The following is a 16,094-nucleotide window of genomic DNA, read 5'->3' on the forward strand; positions in this document are numbered from 1 at the left end:
CAAGGACAAGGTGCTGAGAAACCGATGAACAAGGACAATGTGCTGAGAAACCGATGAACAAGGACAATGTGCTCAGAAACCAATGAACAAGTCAAGGCGAGTCTAGGATTTCCAGCCCGCGATCAGCGGATCCATGTTACACAACTTTGCACAACGACGTATGGTACCCTTTACGTATGACCTCCGGGGAACTCGACCCTACTCCTGACTTGCGACTCTCGACTACCAATTCCCGACCATCTGTACCCGACTCCCTCTTCCCGGTCTCAAACCACGGGTCCCAAAACCCGTCCCCTGACGCCAAACCTCCGACCCCCGATTCCTGACGCCCAGCCTCCTACTTCCGTACCTTGACGCCCAACCACTGACCCCCGACGTCCAACCTCCGACCCCCGACTTCGGACCCCTCACCCCTGATGCCAATCTTCCGACTCCCGACCCCTGACGCCCAACCTCTGGCACCCGACGCTCAACCCCCGACCCTAAACCCCGAGCCCCGACCCCCGATCCCCGATCCCTAACCCCCGATCTCAAACCCCCGACGCCCGACCCCCGACCCCCGATCCTTAACCCCCGACCCCCGACGCCCAACCCCCGACTCCCGACCCCCAACCCCCGACCGCTAACCCCCGATCCCCGATCCCTAACCCCCGACCCCCGACCCCCAATCCCTAACATACAAATATCACTCGTCAGTGTTGGTATCCCGACGTTATTACTCCACACTGAAGTGCATGATCCACGATAGCCCTCTTTCAGACTGACGTATACTTTGTATATAATTATTTAGCTGCGACCGTAACGGTGACTAAAACTCACACATCTGGAAGCTGTGTCGCCTGAGTTTCATATCTGAGTTGTATATACGGACCATGATTAGATTCCAAATAGCTCGAGGGCCGCAGCCGCTACTTACAATAGGCTTCTGTGACAGTGTTAGTCTGCAGGTTCCCACTGCAGGAGTGCCTGCCTGTACCGGCTCCAATGTCGTCGTCGCCAATCCTTCAGTGAACTGCTAGGTTAATAGACGCGTCTTGTGTCACGCTGACTATTTTAATAGTGGATAGTGTGTACAAGAGCTCAGTACCTTTGACTATAACAAACCGCATGGTGTTACAATATATCCTAGGTAACGGAAAAGTCACTCGGATCTGTGGCCCGGAGAAGAATAGGTCTTCAGCAACCCATGCTTGCCGTAAAAGGCGAATATGCTTGCCGTAAGAAGCGACTAACAGGATCGAGTGGTCAGGCTCGCTGACTTGGTTGATCCATGTCATCGTATCCCAATTGGGTAGATCGATGCACATGATGTCAATCACTGGATTGACGGGTCCTTAAACGATTATTTACAGACCACCGTCATATAGCTGGATTATTGCTGCGTGCGGCGTAAAACAAAAAAACGAACAGACTAGTAATAATCGTGTATTAATATTGCGCCGTATCCACACCCACATGCTCATGGAGCTACGGAATTGTGAGGTGAGGTGAGGTGAAATGGGGTTAAACGTCGCGTCCAAGATTATTGCACTTATATAGCGACGTGCATGTACGTGTGTGTGTTTGTGTGGCTGCTTGTACTAGTCCGGACTGATGCCGATTTATAGTGCTAGCACACTGAGATACCATGCCGCAGTTTTAACATGAATACCCCACTCAGACACAGTATACTGACTACGAGCCGACCAGTCCTTGTTTTAGCTCCTTAATGCCGAGCGTCAGACAGGGTAACAACAAGTACCATCTTTTAACGTCTTTTGGTATTACGCGGCCGGGAATCGAACCCCGGACCTTCCGCTCTCCGGGTGGACACTCTACCACTAGACCACGGAGGCGGTCTACAGAATTATGATGTGACAGTGAAATGCGATATTGTTTAAAACTAAAAAAAGTATAAGGGTTTTGTTTTGTGTCAGTCCCAGTGACGCCGTTGTAGGGTTCCACGTGATTTATGGTAATGATTGATAAAAGATCATGATGTACAGATTGAGATATTTTATATATATATGTATAAATGTGCAGCATATCCATATACGTAAATAACTGCAGAGGGTCCATGATTGCGCTGGGCAGCACAAGGGCCAGCAATCCGGATTGGTCTGTTGTCGAGCTTGTCGTTTTCTGTCTCTCTTTCCATAGGGGCGGTCGGGTAGCCTAGTGGTTAAAGCGTTCGCTCGTCACGCCGAAGACCCGGGTTCGATTCCCGACATGGGTACAATGTGTGAAGCCCATTTCTGGTGTCCCCCGCCGTGATATTGCTGGAATATTGCTAAAAGCGGCGTAAAACCATACTCACTCACTCACTCACTCACTCACTCTCTTTCCATAGAGATTGTATGTATATAGAGAGAATCTCATCCGAGTGTTGATATATTTGATATCAAAAGACACGAGGGTGAAATTTTATACATCATCCAACATCATTCTTCAGTTTGTAGACAGTAATAAGCAGAGTCTAAGTGTTAAAAGTACTGCTAACAACTTCAGTGGCAGAGCCATTAGTGATGTCATTTGATTGTGATGTCTTGGTAACAATGACGTCACAATGGTCTGCAAAGCATTGTGATGCAATTTCATTGCAGCGATATCTACAGTGTAGATATCGCTTGATCTCACCCAAGCGATATCTCCTGTGGGAGCCAGTTTTGGACGATAAAGAGAGAATCTCACCATCGTGTCTTTTGATATCAAATATATCAACGAGTGTTGATATATTTAATATCAAAAGACACGAGGGTGAGATTTTATATGTCATCCAACATCATTCTTCCAACTTTTTCAGTTGGTAGACAGTAATAAGCAGTGTCTAAGTGTTAAAAATACTGCTAACAGCTTCAGAATTAGAGCCATTAGTAATGTCAATTTGATTGTGACGTCATTGTTGCCATGACGTCACAATGGTCTGCAAAGCATTGTTATGCAATTTCCTGTGGGAGCAAGTTTTGGATGATAAATATTCGAAAGCTACGCGATAAATCGCAAAGAACAATGGAGAACAAAGCGTGGTTTATTTCACGATAAAACATTGTTCTATCATGACCTCACTTCAGGTGATTCGAATATGCGATCGCATCTTGATGTGGTCATATAATGGACAAGGTTATTTTTTAGAGGGAAGTGTCTTCTTATATGAAGCTGTGCTATGCAGATAAACGCAGTGACCGAACGATTGCATCCAAAAGTGGGAGAGATATGACAATTGGTATTTGGAGAAGAGGTACAGGTAATCGACACGGGGACTGTGGCAATATGCAGGAAATACCAAACTGAGTCCACCTGTTCTCAAAATGGACTTGTCCTACATTGCCGCGGTTGAATTCTATTAAGGGAGCCATCATTAATAAAAATTGGGTAAATACTTTTAAAGATTTTAAAATTAGAAGAACTTGAAGACATGAAACTTTTTATGGATAACAATTTCTTTATTCTTTGTAACGACGATTCAGGGCTACTTCCTGACCTTTCAGACCCGTGAAGATTCCGGGGAGGAATAGGTCTTCAGCAACCCATACTTGCCGTAAAAGGCGACTATGCTTGTCGTAAAAGGCGACAAACGGGATCGGGTGGTCAGGCTCGCTGACTTGGTTGATACATGTCATCAATCCCAATTGCGTGGATCGATGCTCATGCTGTCAATCACTGGATTGTCTGGTCCAGACTCGATTATTTACAGACCGCCGTCATATAGCTGGAATATTGCTGTGTGCGGCGTTAAACAAAAAAACAACAACCAACCAACCTGCCCTTTCACCAGGTGATTCGAATTCGCGATATATTTAGTCAGTCACTAACTGAATGGGGACAGGGGCATATTCAGTGACATAGCCAGTGACATTGAGCACACAGCAGAGTTTTATGCACAGCCCTGATTTTACTGAGGGTCTAAGCCCATTCTGAACAATTATGAAATTTAGATACAGCTTTCAAGAATAATAAATAATAATATCTTTGTGCATTTTCTGAAATATTTATACTTAAGTGAACACTGCGTGTGCTACTAGCCGCCATGGCGCCGTCCACGCCACGTCTCGCCGGACCTACTACAAGGTAATTCAGTAAACGACACAATTTTCCTGTCATCATTTGTTCAGTGAACCATCAGAACGAGGTGGGTTCTTCTTGTACCCAAGTCTGATCATTTAGTTAACTTTCGTATCGGGATTATAATAGCGCATATTTACACTTGACATTATAAGTATATTGTTTTAAACTTTGAATTTAAAATGTCATTGCATATTTTTCTATATTTTGGTACTTTTGAACTACTGATTTCAAATGTTCACGTCGTCAACATATTGTAATGATGCAATTATCCTCCTATTATGGATCTAAATGTATCCATGGTTATAAGTGCTTACTAGGTTAATGTAATGACTGGTTCATAGCGTCAACGGTGCAAATTGTTCCCCTGGGAATGGAGAATCTTATACATGCCTAAATACTTAGACCTCCCGCCGGACAAGGCAGTTGTATAGCCTCACTAATGTCCACTGCGACCATGACTATAGCGTGTATATGTATCTGATATATACATATCGCCAATATTGGAGTAGTCGTCCAAAAGATATTTACATATCACATTCACACGGACGTACCCAGGTGAATATCACAAATGTACTATATACAGACGCCCTTTTGACATAGCAGAAATCAATGGTCGTGGGTTCGAAACAAGATTTGCCTTGATTATGTCTAGGTTTGTCAGCACCATGCCTGGGTTCGCGGGTAAGCGTCTAGGATCAGCATCACTTCCAGCTTTCCCCCTTCATCAACCTGACGCGTCTTTATATAACTGACACAATGCTCAAAGCGGCGTTTAACTCAATTCACTGCTCATTGCTATTTGTATTGCTGGAATATTCCTAAAAGCTACGTAAAACCATTCTCACTAACTCAGTTTTCTCAATTTACTAATATATGCTTTTTGTTTGTCTTGTTTGTTGTTTAACGCCATACTCAGCAACATTCCAGCTATATGACGGCGGTCTGTAAATAATCGAGTCTGGAGCAGAAAATCCAGTGATTGATATGACATTCCATGCAAATGGAATACGATGACATGCATCAACCAAGTCAGCGAACCTGACCACCCGATCCCGCTAGTCGCCTTTTACTACAAGCATAGTCGCCTTTTACAGCATGCATGGATTGCTGAAGACCTATTCTAACCCTGATCTTCGTGGGTTTACTATATGCAGAAGCGCGGACATAAAATAGTCAGTATTTTAGTCGACATTTCACAAAGGTCGCATGGATGAACTGTCTGTGTGTTAAAGCGGGTCTCCGTGTTCTCTGAGAGTTGTACTACAGACATCTTCCTTATGGGGCCGTCACACCATGACGTTCTGGTCAGCGTTCTATGACGTTTGAGGAAACGTTGGTAGTCGCCCATGGTCGCTGGGATAGCGCCAGAAGAGCGTTGTGTGAACGCTAGTGAACGTCGGTGATCGCCGGGAATCGGCGGAGAACGCTGGTCCGGAAAAAAAGTTTTGAACATGCACAAAAGTTCTCACTGAGACCAGCGTTCTTCAACGTTTAATTTTAAACGCTGAAGAACGTTTAAGAACGTTCGTGGAACGTTTTACTAACGTTCGCCGAGCGTTGCACGCGTTCGGCTATCGTTAGTCAGTCGTTACTCTAGCGATACTTGGTTGTTACTAATCGTTTGCTTTGCATTGAACGACTCACTGGCGACCTGTCAACGACCGCTGAACGGTCCCCTAGCGCAGGCAGCGTGTGACTAAAGTCAAACACGCCAGCTAGACGCTATTCTGTCGTTATTCACACGTTAGTCACACGCTCAACACGCTCGTTTAACGTTGACAAATCGTTCGTCGCGCGCCAGTGGCACGTTAGCACACGCTAATGGTTTTCAGGGGTATCTTACTTGGTCGCTGTTACACGCTTCTCGTGCGTTAGACACACGCTAGTCATGCGTTAGGCACATGTTAATCACACGCCAGATGTGTCATCCTCATTCTAGAACGCTCAAAAATTGAACGATTGAAATGTTCAGAGAACGTTGACCAGAACGTCATGGTGTGACGGCCCCTTTAGGCAAGTGAGTTAACTGACTATAAAAGTCCAGTTTCCACCGTTGCCGAACTAGGCTGGTATTATGGAGTTACATTTTGGCTGGACGAACGAGTCTATGCATAGTCCAATCAAATTCGCGCACCGAAATTGAAATCCGGTTCGTAAACTGTCGTGCAGATTTCGGTCGATTGCAGGATTTGCAAATCATGTGCACCACCAACTCGTTGTCAGCAGATATTTTCCAAATCTTCTCATGTTTTTAATCAAGGTGCTCACGTGATTTGATGCATTTCGCGATGTAAGACCCGTTTTATCACCATATAGATATTAATTATCGATCAGATCGTCCTGACCGGGCGCAACCATTTTGTGTGAAGCAAACGCAAGAGATACGAGAGGTGGAATCTGATTGGTCCTTAGGGGAGGTTTAGAAGGGACATAATTGGTAATAGCCACTGGTGGCGCTACGATCGAGCCAAGTTATTCCAGCCTAGTTCGGCAAGGGTGGAAACTGGACTTTTTAAAGTCAGTTTAACTTGCCTCGGGAAGATGTACTACAGAGCACTGGTGCGGAGTCGGCAGGCATAGCATCTCGGATGCCCGTTCTCGGTATCGCTGCCATAGTTGGATGATATGGGACTGTTGCACAATTTGTGTAGCTCTGGATTTTCCGGCCTCCATTACTCCAACGTCTCTCAAACATCCTTTTCCCAGCGTCCCCCGTCTTTGCCATTCTGTTACACCCACCTTTATACCCCTTTAGGAACGTATGAAACGGGCAACACTTGAAGTGTGCAACCATACTAAACCTCCGACTAACCCATGCGGGTATTTAAGAACTGACTTTAATATTGTTTGTGTGTATGTGTTTAGTATGGAATACTGTAAGGGACATTCTCGCGAGAATGTCCCTTACAGTATTCCATAATTTAGTGTGTTCACCCGCGTAGGATTTACGAAAAACATATTTAAATCAGTTCTTTTAAATAAATACGTCAATATAAATATCTTCACAGACTGTTTATTTAATCATCAACACACACAAAACTAATTATAAATACAACAATACCCGTACGCTATCAGCGATATCCTTCAGAGTATATTGTTAGTTATAATATTTTATTTATGTATTTTATTGATTGTATAATTTTAGGTGTCTTTTAGGCCAATAATGGCCAGGTGTATTATGTACACATGACACATTAATAAACTATATTATTATTATTATTATTATTATTATTATTATTATTATTATTAATGCAACACAAGCCCCTCTCGTGCTATTGTCAGTCAATCAGGAAACAGTCGTTCTTTAGATGGCGTGGCCAATTCTTTCGATACATAGAAATATAAGCGCAAACAAAATTGGTTGGTTAGCCACTCAAATACCTTTGAATCACTTCCAATTTATTTATTTAAGTATAAATTAACTTCAATAGTTTTTGCTTTTATGAAGGTATTAACGTAGAGAACGGTGTGCACATCGATAATTAACGATATTACTCCATAAAGGTAAAAACATATTCAAGTCAATACTTGTTTATAAAAACTCTTACAAGTCACTTCACGGACCGCTTATTTAATCATAAACACTCAAAATACTGTGGACAATAATGCGGAATTGCGGAATCATTCACCGCAACAATTCAACACTTGGCCCGTCCATTCCATTTTCATCCAATCAGTAAACATAACATATGTTCTTTAGGTTTTTGGAAATATAAACGCAAAATATTTGCTTGTTTAGCTTAGCAAATGCCATGGAAAAACTTGCAATCTATTTATTTGAATGCTGTTTCGATTTTTAGGTAAGGCATGCGCACAAGCGATCTGGGTTGGTTCCTATCGTATGCTTGTCACCTTGAATATTCGTATAAAGGTATATTACTTTCAATATCCCTTACTTTCTATTGACGGTATATATGTCGTACGCGTTGAATGTGATCGCCAGAAGTAAGCCGTGTGTTTCCCATTGTGGCTGAAGGTGTCTTTGTGGATGAAGAAGCAACGGATGTTGAAGCTGCAGCTCTTGCATCTCTCACCTCTCATTTGTCACATGGGTAAGTTCGGTGCCCTTTAATTAACTGGGAGACCAATGTATTAACGTCAGGACCCCTTGACTGGAGATGGTTTACAGACAGAACGAGCTTGTTTACGTGGCCCAGAAACGTTACTGAGCGGTTGCATCTGCTGGTTAGCTCACCTGACTCTTACGTCATCGGGCGTTAACGTTTTTGCATTTTCGGCGGGTGAATGGAATAGGTCGAAACGTGTCACGGACAAGTCCCGGGTTTTACATCTGTCAGCCGGACAGTTTTCATTTCTAAAAATTCCATCCTTTAGAAAGCATAAGTTTAAGGCGATTGGCGCTCAGCGTAGGAGTGTCACGGCGAGCAAACGTGTAGGTTAGTTCAAGGTTGAATCACCGAAAGACAAATATGGCGGCCATTGGCGGCCATCTTGACTAAATCATATCACTTAACTTTCTGTTAACAGTTTTGACGGAGCTAAGATCTACTGCGTAGTAATGACGACCTCCCTTTGAAGACCTACGTCTACAATACATTTAAATTCGCTAACACTTTGTAAGCGCTTTTGAATGTCAAACGTATTTTCGTTGATATTTGTAGCTACACAAGCCCGAAGAGTGTTGTCGTGATATTGATACTCCCTCCCTCCTTCCCTCCCTCCCTCCGTCACTCACTCACTCACTCACTCACTCACTCTCAGTCACTCTCAGTCACTCAAGTCACTCAGTCACTCACTCGCTCACTCACTCACTCACGCTCACTCACTCTCACTCACGCAATTAATGAAAACAACGGTCACACGATAGACTGAATTCCTATAGTATCCCAGTCGGATGAGAAAATGTTCAGCGCGTTTAACCCTCAGCCAATGAGTCAGGTGAACAACACAACTGGTTATTTATATACATGTATTCACCCCCGTCTGGCGTTATCTTGTAGGAAACATCGGGATTGTGCAAAACAGGAAAATGACGTTGTGTGTATGTCTTTCAACATAGGCTGCAAACGAATATCTAAATACGTACGTGTATTCTGAGGAACCCCTGATGTCATATTGACCTTGTGATTGTCAGAATGCCATTAACATATATCACGCACGTTTGTCTTTATCTGAAACTGTAACCGCCAACATAGCTAAAGATCTGTCGACAACATAACACGTATATCTGGCAGCAAAACGAAAAACACATCTTGGTTCTCGGAGTAAAATAAACAAAGCCCCTTTTAGATAAAAAAAACAAACAACATAATAATTTTATATGGACAAACGCTTTTAATCTGCAATTTGAGACAAGTATTGATACTCCATCCAAATGAATTCTTTGTTTGAAGTGAGGATAAATGATCCAGGTCAAATAAATATCTACTCAGTTTAATTGTTTGTTAGTTTGTTGTATAACGCCGCACTTAGCAATATGACGGCGGGCTGTACATAATCAACTCTGGACCGCACAATCCAGTGACAAAGTGGAATCTCGCAAGAACATTTCTCCCAAAATTGTATGGAGCAATGAGATCTGTCATTAGGCTCGTCCCCCAAAGCGATCATAGCGCTAAGACAATCGTTACTCCCATACACAGTACAGTAATTTTAACGTACTTTCGTCGGAGTGTTGACCAACATCTAGTCTCTGAAATGAACATATCGAACAGAAATTCTTAAAAAAATAATAAAAAGGAGCCCAGAGACTCTCTTCATTTCCTGATACTAAAGAAATCTAGACTTGCCAAACATTATAGACTTGCATGGGCTGTATTTGATATATTTGTATCAGGGTCTGTAAGACAGACTAGTCGGAGTGCTATAGATCGCTTTGTGCAGTGGGCCTCGTGATTGTAGTCATGCTCGTTCTGTACTCAACCAGATCACCGCAGCAGCCTAGTTACAGAGGCGTAGATACATAGCACTGGCTTCTGTCAAAGCGCGGACCACCAAACGCTAACCGACATACGCTCAAACTTAAAGCAAGGTATGCAGCTTTGAAGTGCATATCCATCGTCGGAAGTATTTAGGCAACGACAGTTGAAGATAATATTGTATGGCTGTTCTGAAGTAGCTGTGCGGCCTTTGTGGACAAGTAAAGATAGGAATTCTAGCAATGTAGTCATAATGGCGTCGGCTTGCTATAAGAACTTCACCGGAAGTGATTTTTTTTACCACGACTTGGATAGTTATCTATACATTAAGAGACGAAAAGCAATATACAAGTTCACCCAATGTGAACACTCTATGTTTGATTGCTTGTTGTTTAACGCCTCACTCAGCAATATTCCAGCTATATGGCGACGATCTGGAAATATTCGATTCTGTACCAGACAATCGAGTGTAAAATCTTTATAACTATTAGTTGAATATAGAAATTTAAAATTAGTTTTCATAATGTCTCCCCCAGGTGAAGCGTGATGATGAGTCGTTGGCTCGGATACGTGGCTGTCTGTCTGGTTCTCGCGGAGGGGATGACGTCGTCCAGCACGCTGCCGCCAGTGGAGACAACTCCCGACAACGCCACCTACCGAGATGTGTTGAAATCCCAGATCCTGGCGCAGCATGTACGGTACTGCGGAAGCAACCGCCTGTGTGAGGGCTACAGGCCTAGCCCATGTTGGTGGTGTGCTCCGTGTCAGTGTGATGCCATGTGCTCTGTATATGATGACTGCTGCCCAGATAAGACGCTATCGGGAGTCGCCAAACCCCCTGTTGCCCTCCCCCCTATGAAGTGCATGGGCAACCTGCATGGCAGATATACAAATGAAGAGAAGATAGCGCGACTCAACACGAGTAGCAGTTTCTTCATGGTGACATCCTGTCCTGCAGATGCTGACGCTGTGCTAACCGCGTCATGTGCGGACTCCCCCTCCCTCCCTCCGGTCACCGCCGGGGACAGCAACGTCACCTACCTCAACAAACACTGTGCGGCGTGTCACGGGGTGCACGATGTCCGGGAGTGGAAGACGCTGGTGGATTGTACTGTATTCCATAATTTTCAAAAGTTCAACTCGACCACCGCAGTTCTGGATTTCGCTCTCGACCAGGAGGGGTGTTGGGTGGTGTTTGTCGCCCCTCCAGACACCTCCCCTCGGCAGTGTTACCAGGGTAAGGGTATGATCTCGGCCTGTAATGTGACAGGGAAGTGGTCTCATTATGACGAGATGCTGGAGCAAGCATGTCACAGCTACACAACAGTCAAGGAAGTGGGGGCCCAGACATATAGAAATGTCTTCTGCTACATCTGCAACTCAGAGAATCCAGTCCTGTTCTCCAGGTGCAAGAAAAGAACAGGTGGACCAGTGTCGTTCTCTGCGCTTCTTGACTTCAGCTCGGCGCTGTATGGGAGCGGACACGACCCAAGTTCGAAATGCACGGAGGGGCAGTTATATGATGGCCAGAGGGTAAGATGTAGGTTGATATTGAAAAGAAACATGGATTTAATATAATGATCATCTAATCAAATTCTAGAACAAAGGTAAATGTATATAAAAGCGATAAAACCCATCTGCATAAGAAACGCGGTCAAAATCAGTCAGTTGTACGATTCCGACTATATGAGCATGTGTCATATAGTGATGATCACTTCAACGTTAAGCATATTGAATTTGTGGATAGTAAAAACCGAGATACCTTGAGCTAATTTAATTAATTTAGTTAATGTTATTAACTAAAATTTCCTTATAGCCTTGTTACTATAATATGTTAACAGCGTATACTATTTCAATTTTCAGGACTCGTGTCGAGATATCCTGTGTTCTCAAGGAAAACAGCTGCTGAATCAGACCTGTGTGCCAATATTTGGCTCGGCCAAGGGGCTAGGTTATGAGTTGTACTTTGACATGGAGTCTGCCGAGGAACTGCCCCTCTCTGGCCCCGAGGACCTGTTACACTCCCTGCCTGCCCGTCTGAAGGACTATTTCCCTTACACTCTGGACATGCTCATTTCTTTCCATGATTTCGTTGTGGCCTTCCATACAACTGACGTTCAAGGACATTGTTCACAGTCAACCAGCAGGCTTTCCATATATGCCACATTCCTAACAACTAAACACATTGACCCCCTCGTGTTTGAGTCAATGCTTCTGGATTTACGAAGTACTAATTTCACACTGCCAACGGAAACTAGGAACATATCTTTTGAGACAATGCCAAATGAGAATGTACGACTGATCAGTCAGACTCACAAGGGACGAGTGCATAAGCATACCTCGTGTGTGATCAGCGTGTCAATGAGCAACCCGTATCAATCGGATGACCCTGAGGTGGAGAAGGAACCAGACTCTTCTGATCCCTTCTCCACGGATTTGGTTCTCATCAGGGTGTCCAACCTGCTTCCGTGTCCGCAGATCCAACTGGAGAAGGATGAATATGTTGAGGGGGATTCCATGATACAGTTGGACTGGCTGGAGGACGCCTTGCATCAGGGGGACTTTGAAGAGGACGACGGAGGCTGGGTGAAGATCTGTCTGGACCATTTCAAACCTGATGCTCTACTTGTAGCCAGACCAGACCCTGAAGCATCTGAAGCAGAAATTATTGTCTCAATTATCTTTACGGTATTGTCGCTTGTTTGTCTCCTTCTCACCTTTATAACATATTGTCTCTTCAAGACGCTGAGAGGAATACCGGGCAAGAATAACATGAACTTGACAATTACTTTATTTGCAGCTCAATTGTTGTACCTTGTTGGATCTGGTAAAACCGAGACAAAGGGTCTGTGTGAAGCTATGGGTATATTCATCCACTACCTATGGCTGTCAGTGTTCTGTGCGATGGCCGTGTGCTCATTCCACATGTTCAGAGTCTTCACAACGCTCAGGAACAGGGAAGATTCCAGTGAAAGAAGACGGAAATTTTTGCAGTACTGTGTATTTATATACGGCGTGCCAGCCACCCTTGTGGTAGCAACACTGGTGGTGCATATCATCTTATCAGAAGGGTCCTCTATCGGCTACGGCGGGTCACAGTGCTACCTGTCGTCTGCAGCAGCTATTGGAATAGCGTTTGGCATCCCAGTGGCCGTGACCGTGCTCGTCAATCTGGTCTTCTTCATTCTCACGATTAAACCAATCAGAAACAGGCCCAAGGTTGACAAGAACAAGCAGGACGAGCACCATGTCCTCGTGTATATCAAGCTGTCCTCCCTCACCGGCATCACATGGATCCTGGGCTTCGTGGCCTTTGCCATCCAATGGCAGGCCCTCCGCTACCTGTTCATCATAGTGAATGCCAGTCAGGGCGTCTTCCTCTTCATCTCGTTTGTGTGCAACTGCCGTGTGGTCAGGCTGTTCTCGGGATGCTGTTGTGACACTAAGAAAGGAAAGGCGAAGGCCAACGCTGCCTCCTCCTCCACCTCCACCACCAAGGCATTCACCATCTCCAAAACAGAGACAAAGCTCACCGACATAAAAGATTCCAAGTCTTGAAAGCAGCAGGTCAAGTTGAAATTGGTGAACTCTGTCCCTGACGCTACCCCCGAGCCATGTGAAGTTGGTGACATCTGTCTCTGATGCTACTTCCAGAGCATGTTAAGTTGATGAACTCTGTCCCTGATGCTACCCCAGGCCATGTCAAGTTGATGAACTCTGTCCCTGATGCTACTTCCAGGCCATGTAAAGTTGATGAACTCTGTCCCTGATGCTACCACAGGCCATGTCAAGTTGATGAACTCTGTCCCTGATGCTACTTCCAGGCCACGTTAAGTTGATGAACTCTGTCCCTGATGCTACCCCAGACCACGTTAGGTTGATGAACTCTGTCCCTGGTGCTACTTCCAGGCCACGTTAAGTTGATGAACTCTATCCCTGATGCTACTTCCAGGCCATGTTAAGTTGATGAACTCTGTCCCTGATGCTACCCCAGGGCATGTTAAGTTGATGAACTCTGTCCCTGATGCAACCCCAGGCCACGTTAAGTTGATTAACTCTGTCCCTGATGCTACCCCAGGGCATGTTAAGTTGATGAACTCTGTCCCTGATGCTACCCCAGGCCACGTTAAGTTGATGAACTCTGTCCCTGATGCTACTTCCAGGCCACGTTAAGTTGATGAACTCTGTCCCTGATGCTACTTCCAGGCCACGTTAAGTTGATGAACTCTGTCCCTGATCCTACTTCCAGGCCATGTTAAGTTGATGAACTCTGTCCCTGATGCTACCCCAGGCCATGTAAAGTTGATGAACTCTGTCCCTGATGCTACTTCCAGGCCACGTTAAGTTGATGAACTCTGTCCCTGATGCTACCCCAGGCCACGTTAAGTTGATGAACTCTGTCCCTGATGCTACCCCAGGCCATGTTAAGTTCATGAACTCTGTCCCTGATGCTACCCCAGGCCACGTTAAGTTGATGAACTCTGTCCCTGATGCTACGTCCAGGCCATGTAAAGTTGATGAACTCTGTCCCTGATGCTACTTCCAGGCCACGTTAAGTTGATGAACTCTATCCCTGATGCTACCCCAGGCCACGTTAAGTTGATGAACTCTGTCCCTGATGCTACCCCAGGCCATGTAAAGTTGATGAACTCTGTCCCTGATGCTACTTCCAGGCCACGTTAAGTTGATGAACTCTATCCCTGATGCTACCCCAGGCCACGTTAAGTTGATGAACTCTGTCCCTGATGCTACCCCAGGCCATGTAAAGTTGATGAACTCTGTCCCTGATGCTACCCCAGGCCATGTAAAGTTGGTGACCTCTGTCCCTGATTCTATCCCCGAGACATGTAAAGACGGTGACCTCTGTCTCAGATGATACCTGTGTTCTTACTAGTGGTTGACATTTGATTGTTGTGTGACATGTCACGCGCGAGCATCGTTTACAGAACTTCCTCCTGGCTGCTTCAAAGGGTTGTAATTGCAGTATAATTGAGGAATCAGAGACACGACAGCGTCACAAGTATGTGACCACACACACATAGAGCCCTAGTAGTTGGCCATCTGACTGTAAAAGGGCATTGCCTAAAAGTCGGGCCGGGCCGGGCCAAGACGGGCCAAAGTGTTGTTGGATAATTACTTCATTATCGGCGATCATACCTACATATTATTGATGCAACATACACACATGACATTAATGAACAATCACCAACCAAAAACGTGAAACATAATTAGGTATTTCGGAGTAAATCGCTTGAAATCCAGAAAGTGGAGCTGTGTGTAAGCATCGCTGATCTAGGTAAAATGTAAAAGAGCAATCGTTAAACGAAATAAGATTTGAAACGTATCAAATACTTCTAGCTATCGCGATACACATTTCCATCTGTCGGCATAGCGTTTATATTTATAGGATAGTACTATATCTATGTAAATACCACTTAATAATGTCAGTTCTCATCGTGTATAAAGCAGACACGTTGGTTAAAGTAGACCTCTTCTCCCCATACTCTCAACAGTCTCACAAGTGTTCGGTCCGACTTGGCCCGGGCTGTCAAAATCAACTTTAACCTCACAGATGTAACATGAAATGGATTCACACCTATAGATTAGTATTATATGTACCTAAATATTTCTTTATAGTGTCTCAGATCGCGGTTTTTAAAGAAAACAAGGTGCTCAAAGTGAAGCCCTTTTCCCTCTACATTCTCAACATGGTCTCCTTCAGAAGTGTTTGGCTTGTGCTCGGTCCGACTTGTCCCGGGCTGTCAAAATCAATTATACACACAGATGTATCATCAAATGTGTTAATATCTGTAGCTTAGTATTGTATCTACCTATAAAACACTTTATAATGTCAAAGTACATCGTATTTAAAGAAAACAAGGTGCTCAAAGTGAAGCCCTTTCCCCTCTACATTCTCAACAGTCTCTATCAAAAGTGTTTGGCTTGTGGTGGGTCCGACTTGGCCCGGGCTGTCAAAATCAACTTTAAACACACAGATGTATCATCAATGTAGAGGAAAAAGGGCTTCACTTTGAGCACCAAGTTTTCTTTACATACCGCGATCTGAGACACTATAAAGTGGTATATAGGTAGATATTATATTATTTTCTCTTGGAACATCTATAAGATGTACAGCTACATGTATTTACCAAAAGAAAGAATCTACGTTTT

The 16,094-nt window shown here is 44.4% G+C and overlaps 1 protein-coding gene across 1 annotated transcript in view; it reads left to right on the forward strand.

Annotated features, from left to right (window-relative positions):
- LOC124127848 overlaps positions 1–15,121 on the forward strand; it is a 29,126-nt gene extending 14,005 nt beyond the window's left edge. The window contains exons 2-3 of the mRNA XM_046491223.2: positions 10,460–11,456; positions 11,787–15,121. Coding sequence (XP_046347179.2) covers positions 10,470–11,456; positions 11,787–13,481 — 2,682 coding nt within the window. The 5' untranslated portion in view covers positions 10,460–10,469 and the 3' untranslated portion in view covers positions 13,482–15,121. The remainder of the gene's footprint in view (positions 1–10,459; positions 11,457–11,786) is intronic.
- The last annotated feature ends 973 nt before the right edge of the window (positions 15,122–16,094 follow it).

This window comes from Haliotis rufescens, unplaced genomic scaffold (assembly GCF_023055435.1).
Source record: "Haliotis rufescens isolate VD_foot unplaced genomic scaffold, xgHalRufe1.0.p SCAF_3, whole genome shotgun sequence".
Classification (NCBI taxonomy): Eukaryota; Metazoa; Mollusca; class Gastropoda; order Lepetellida; family Haliotidae; genus Haliotis; species Haliotis rufescens.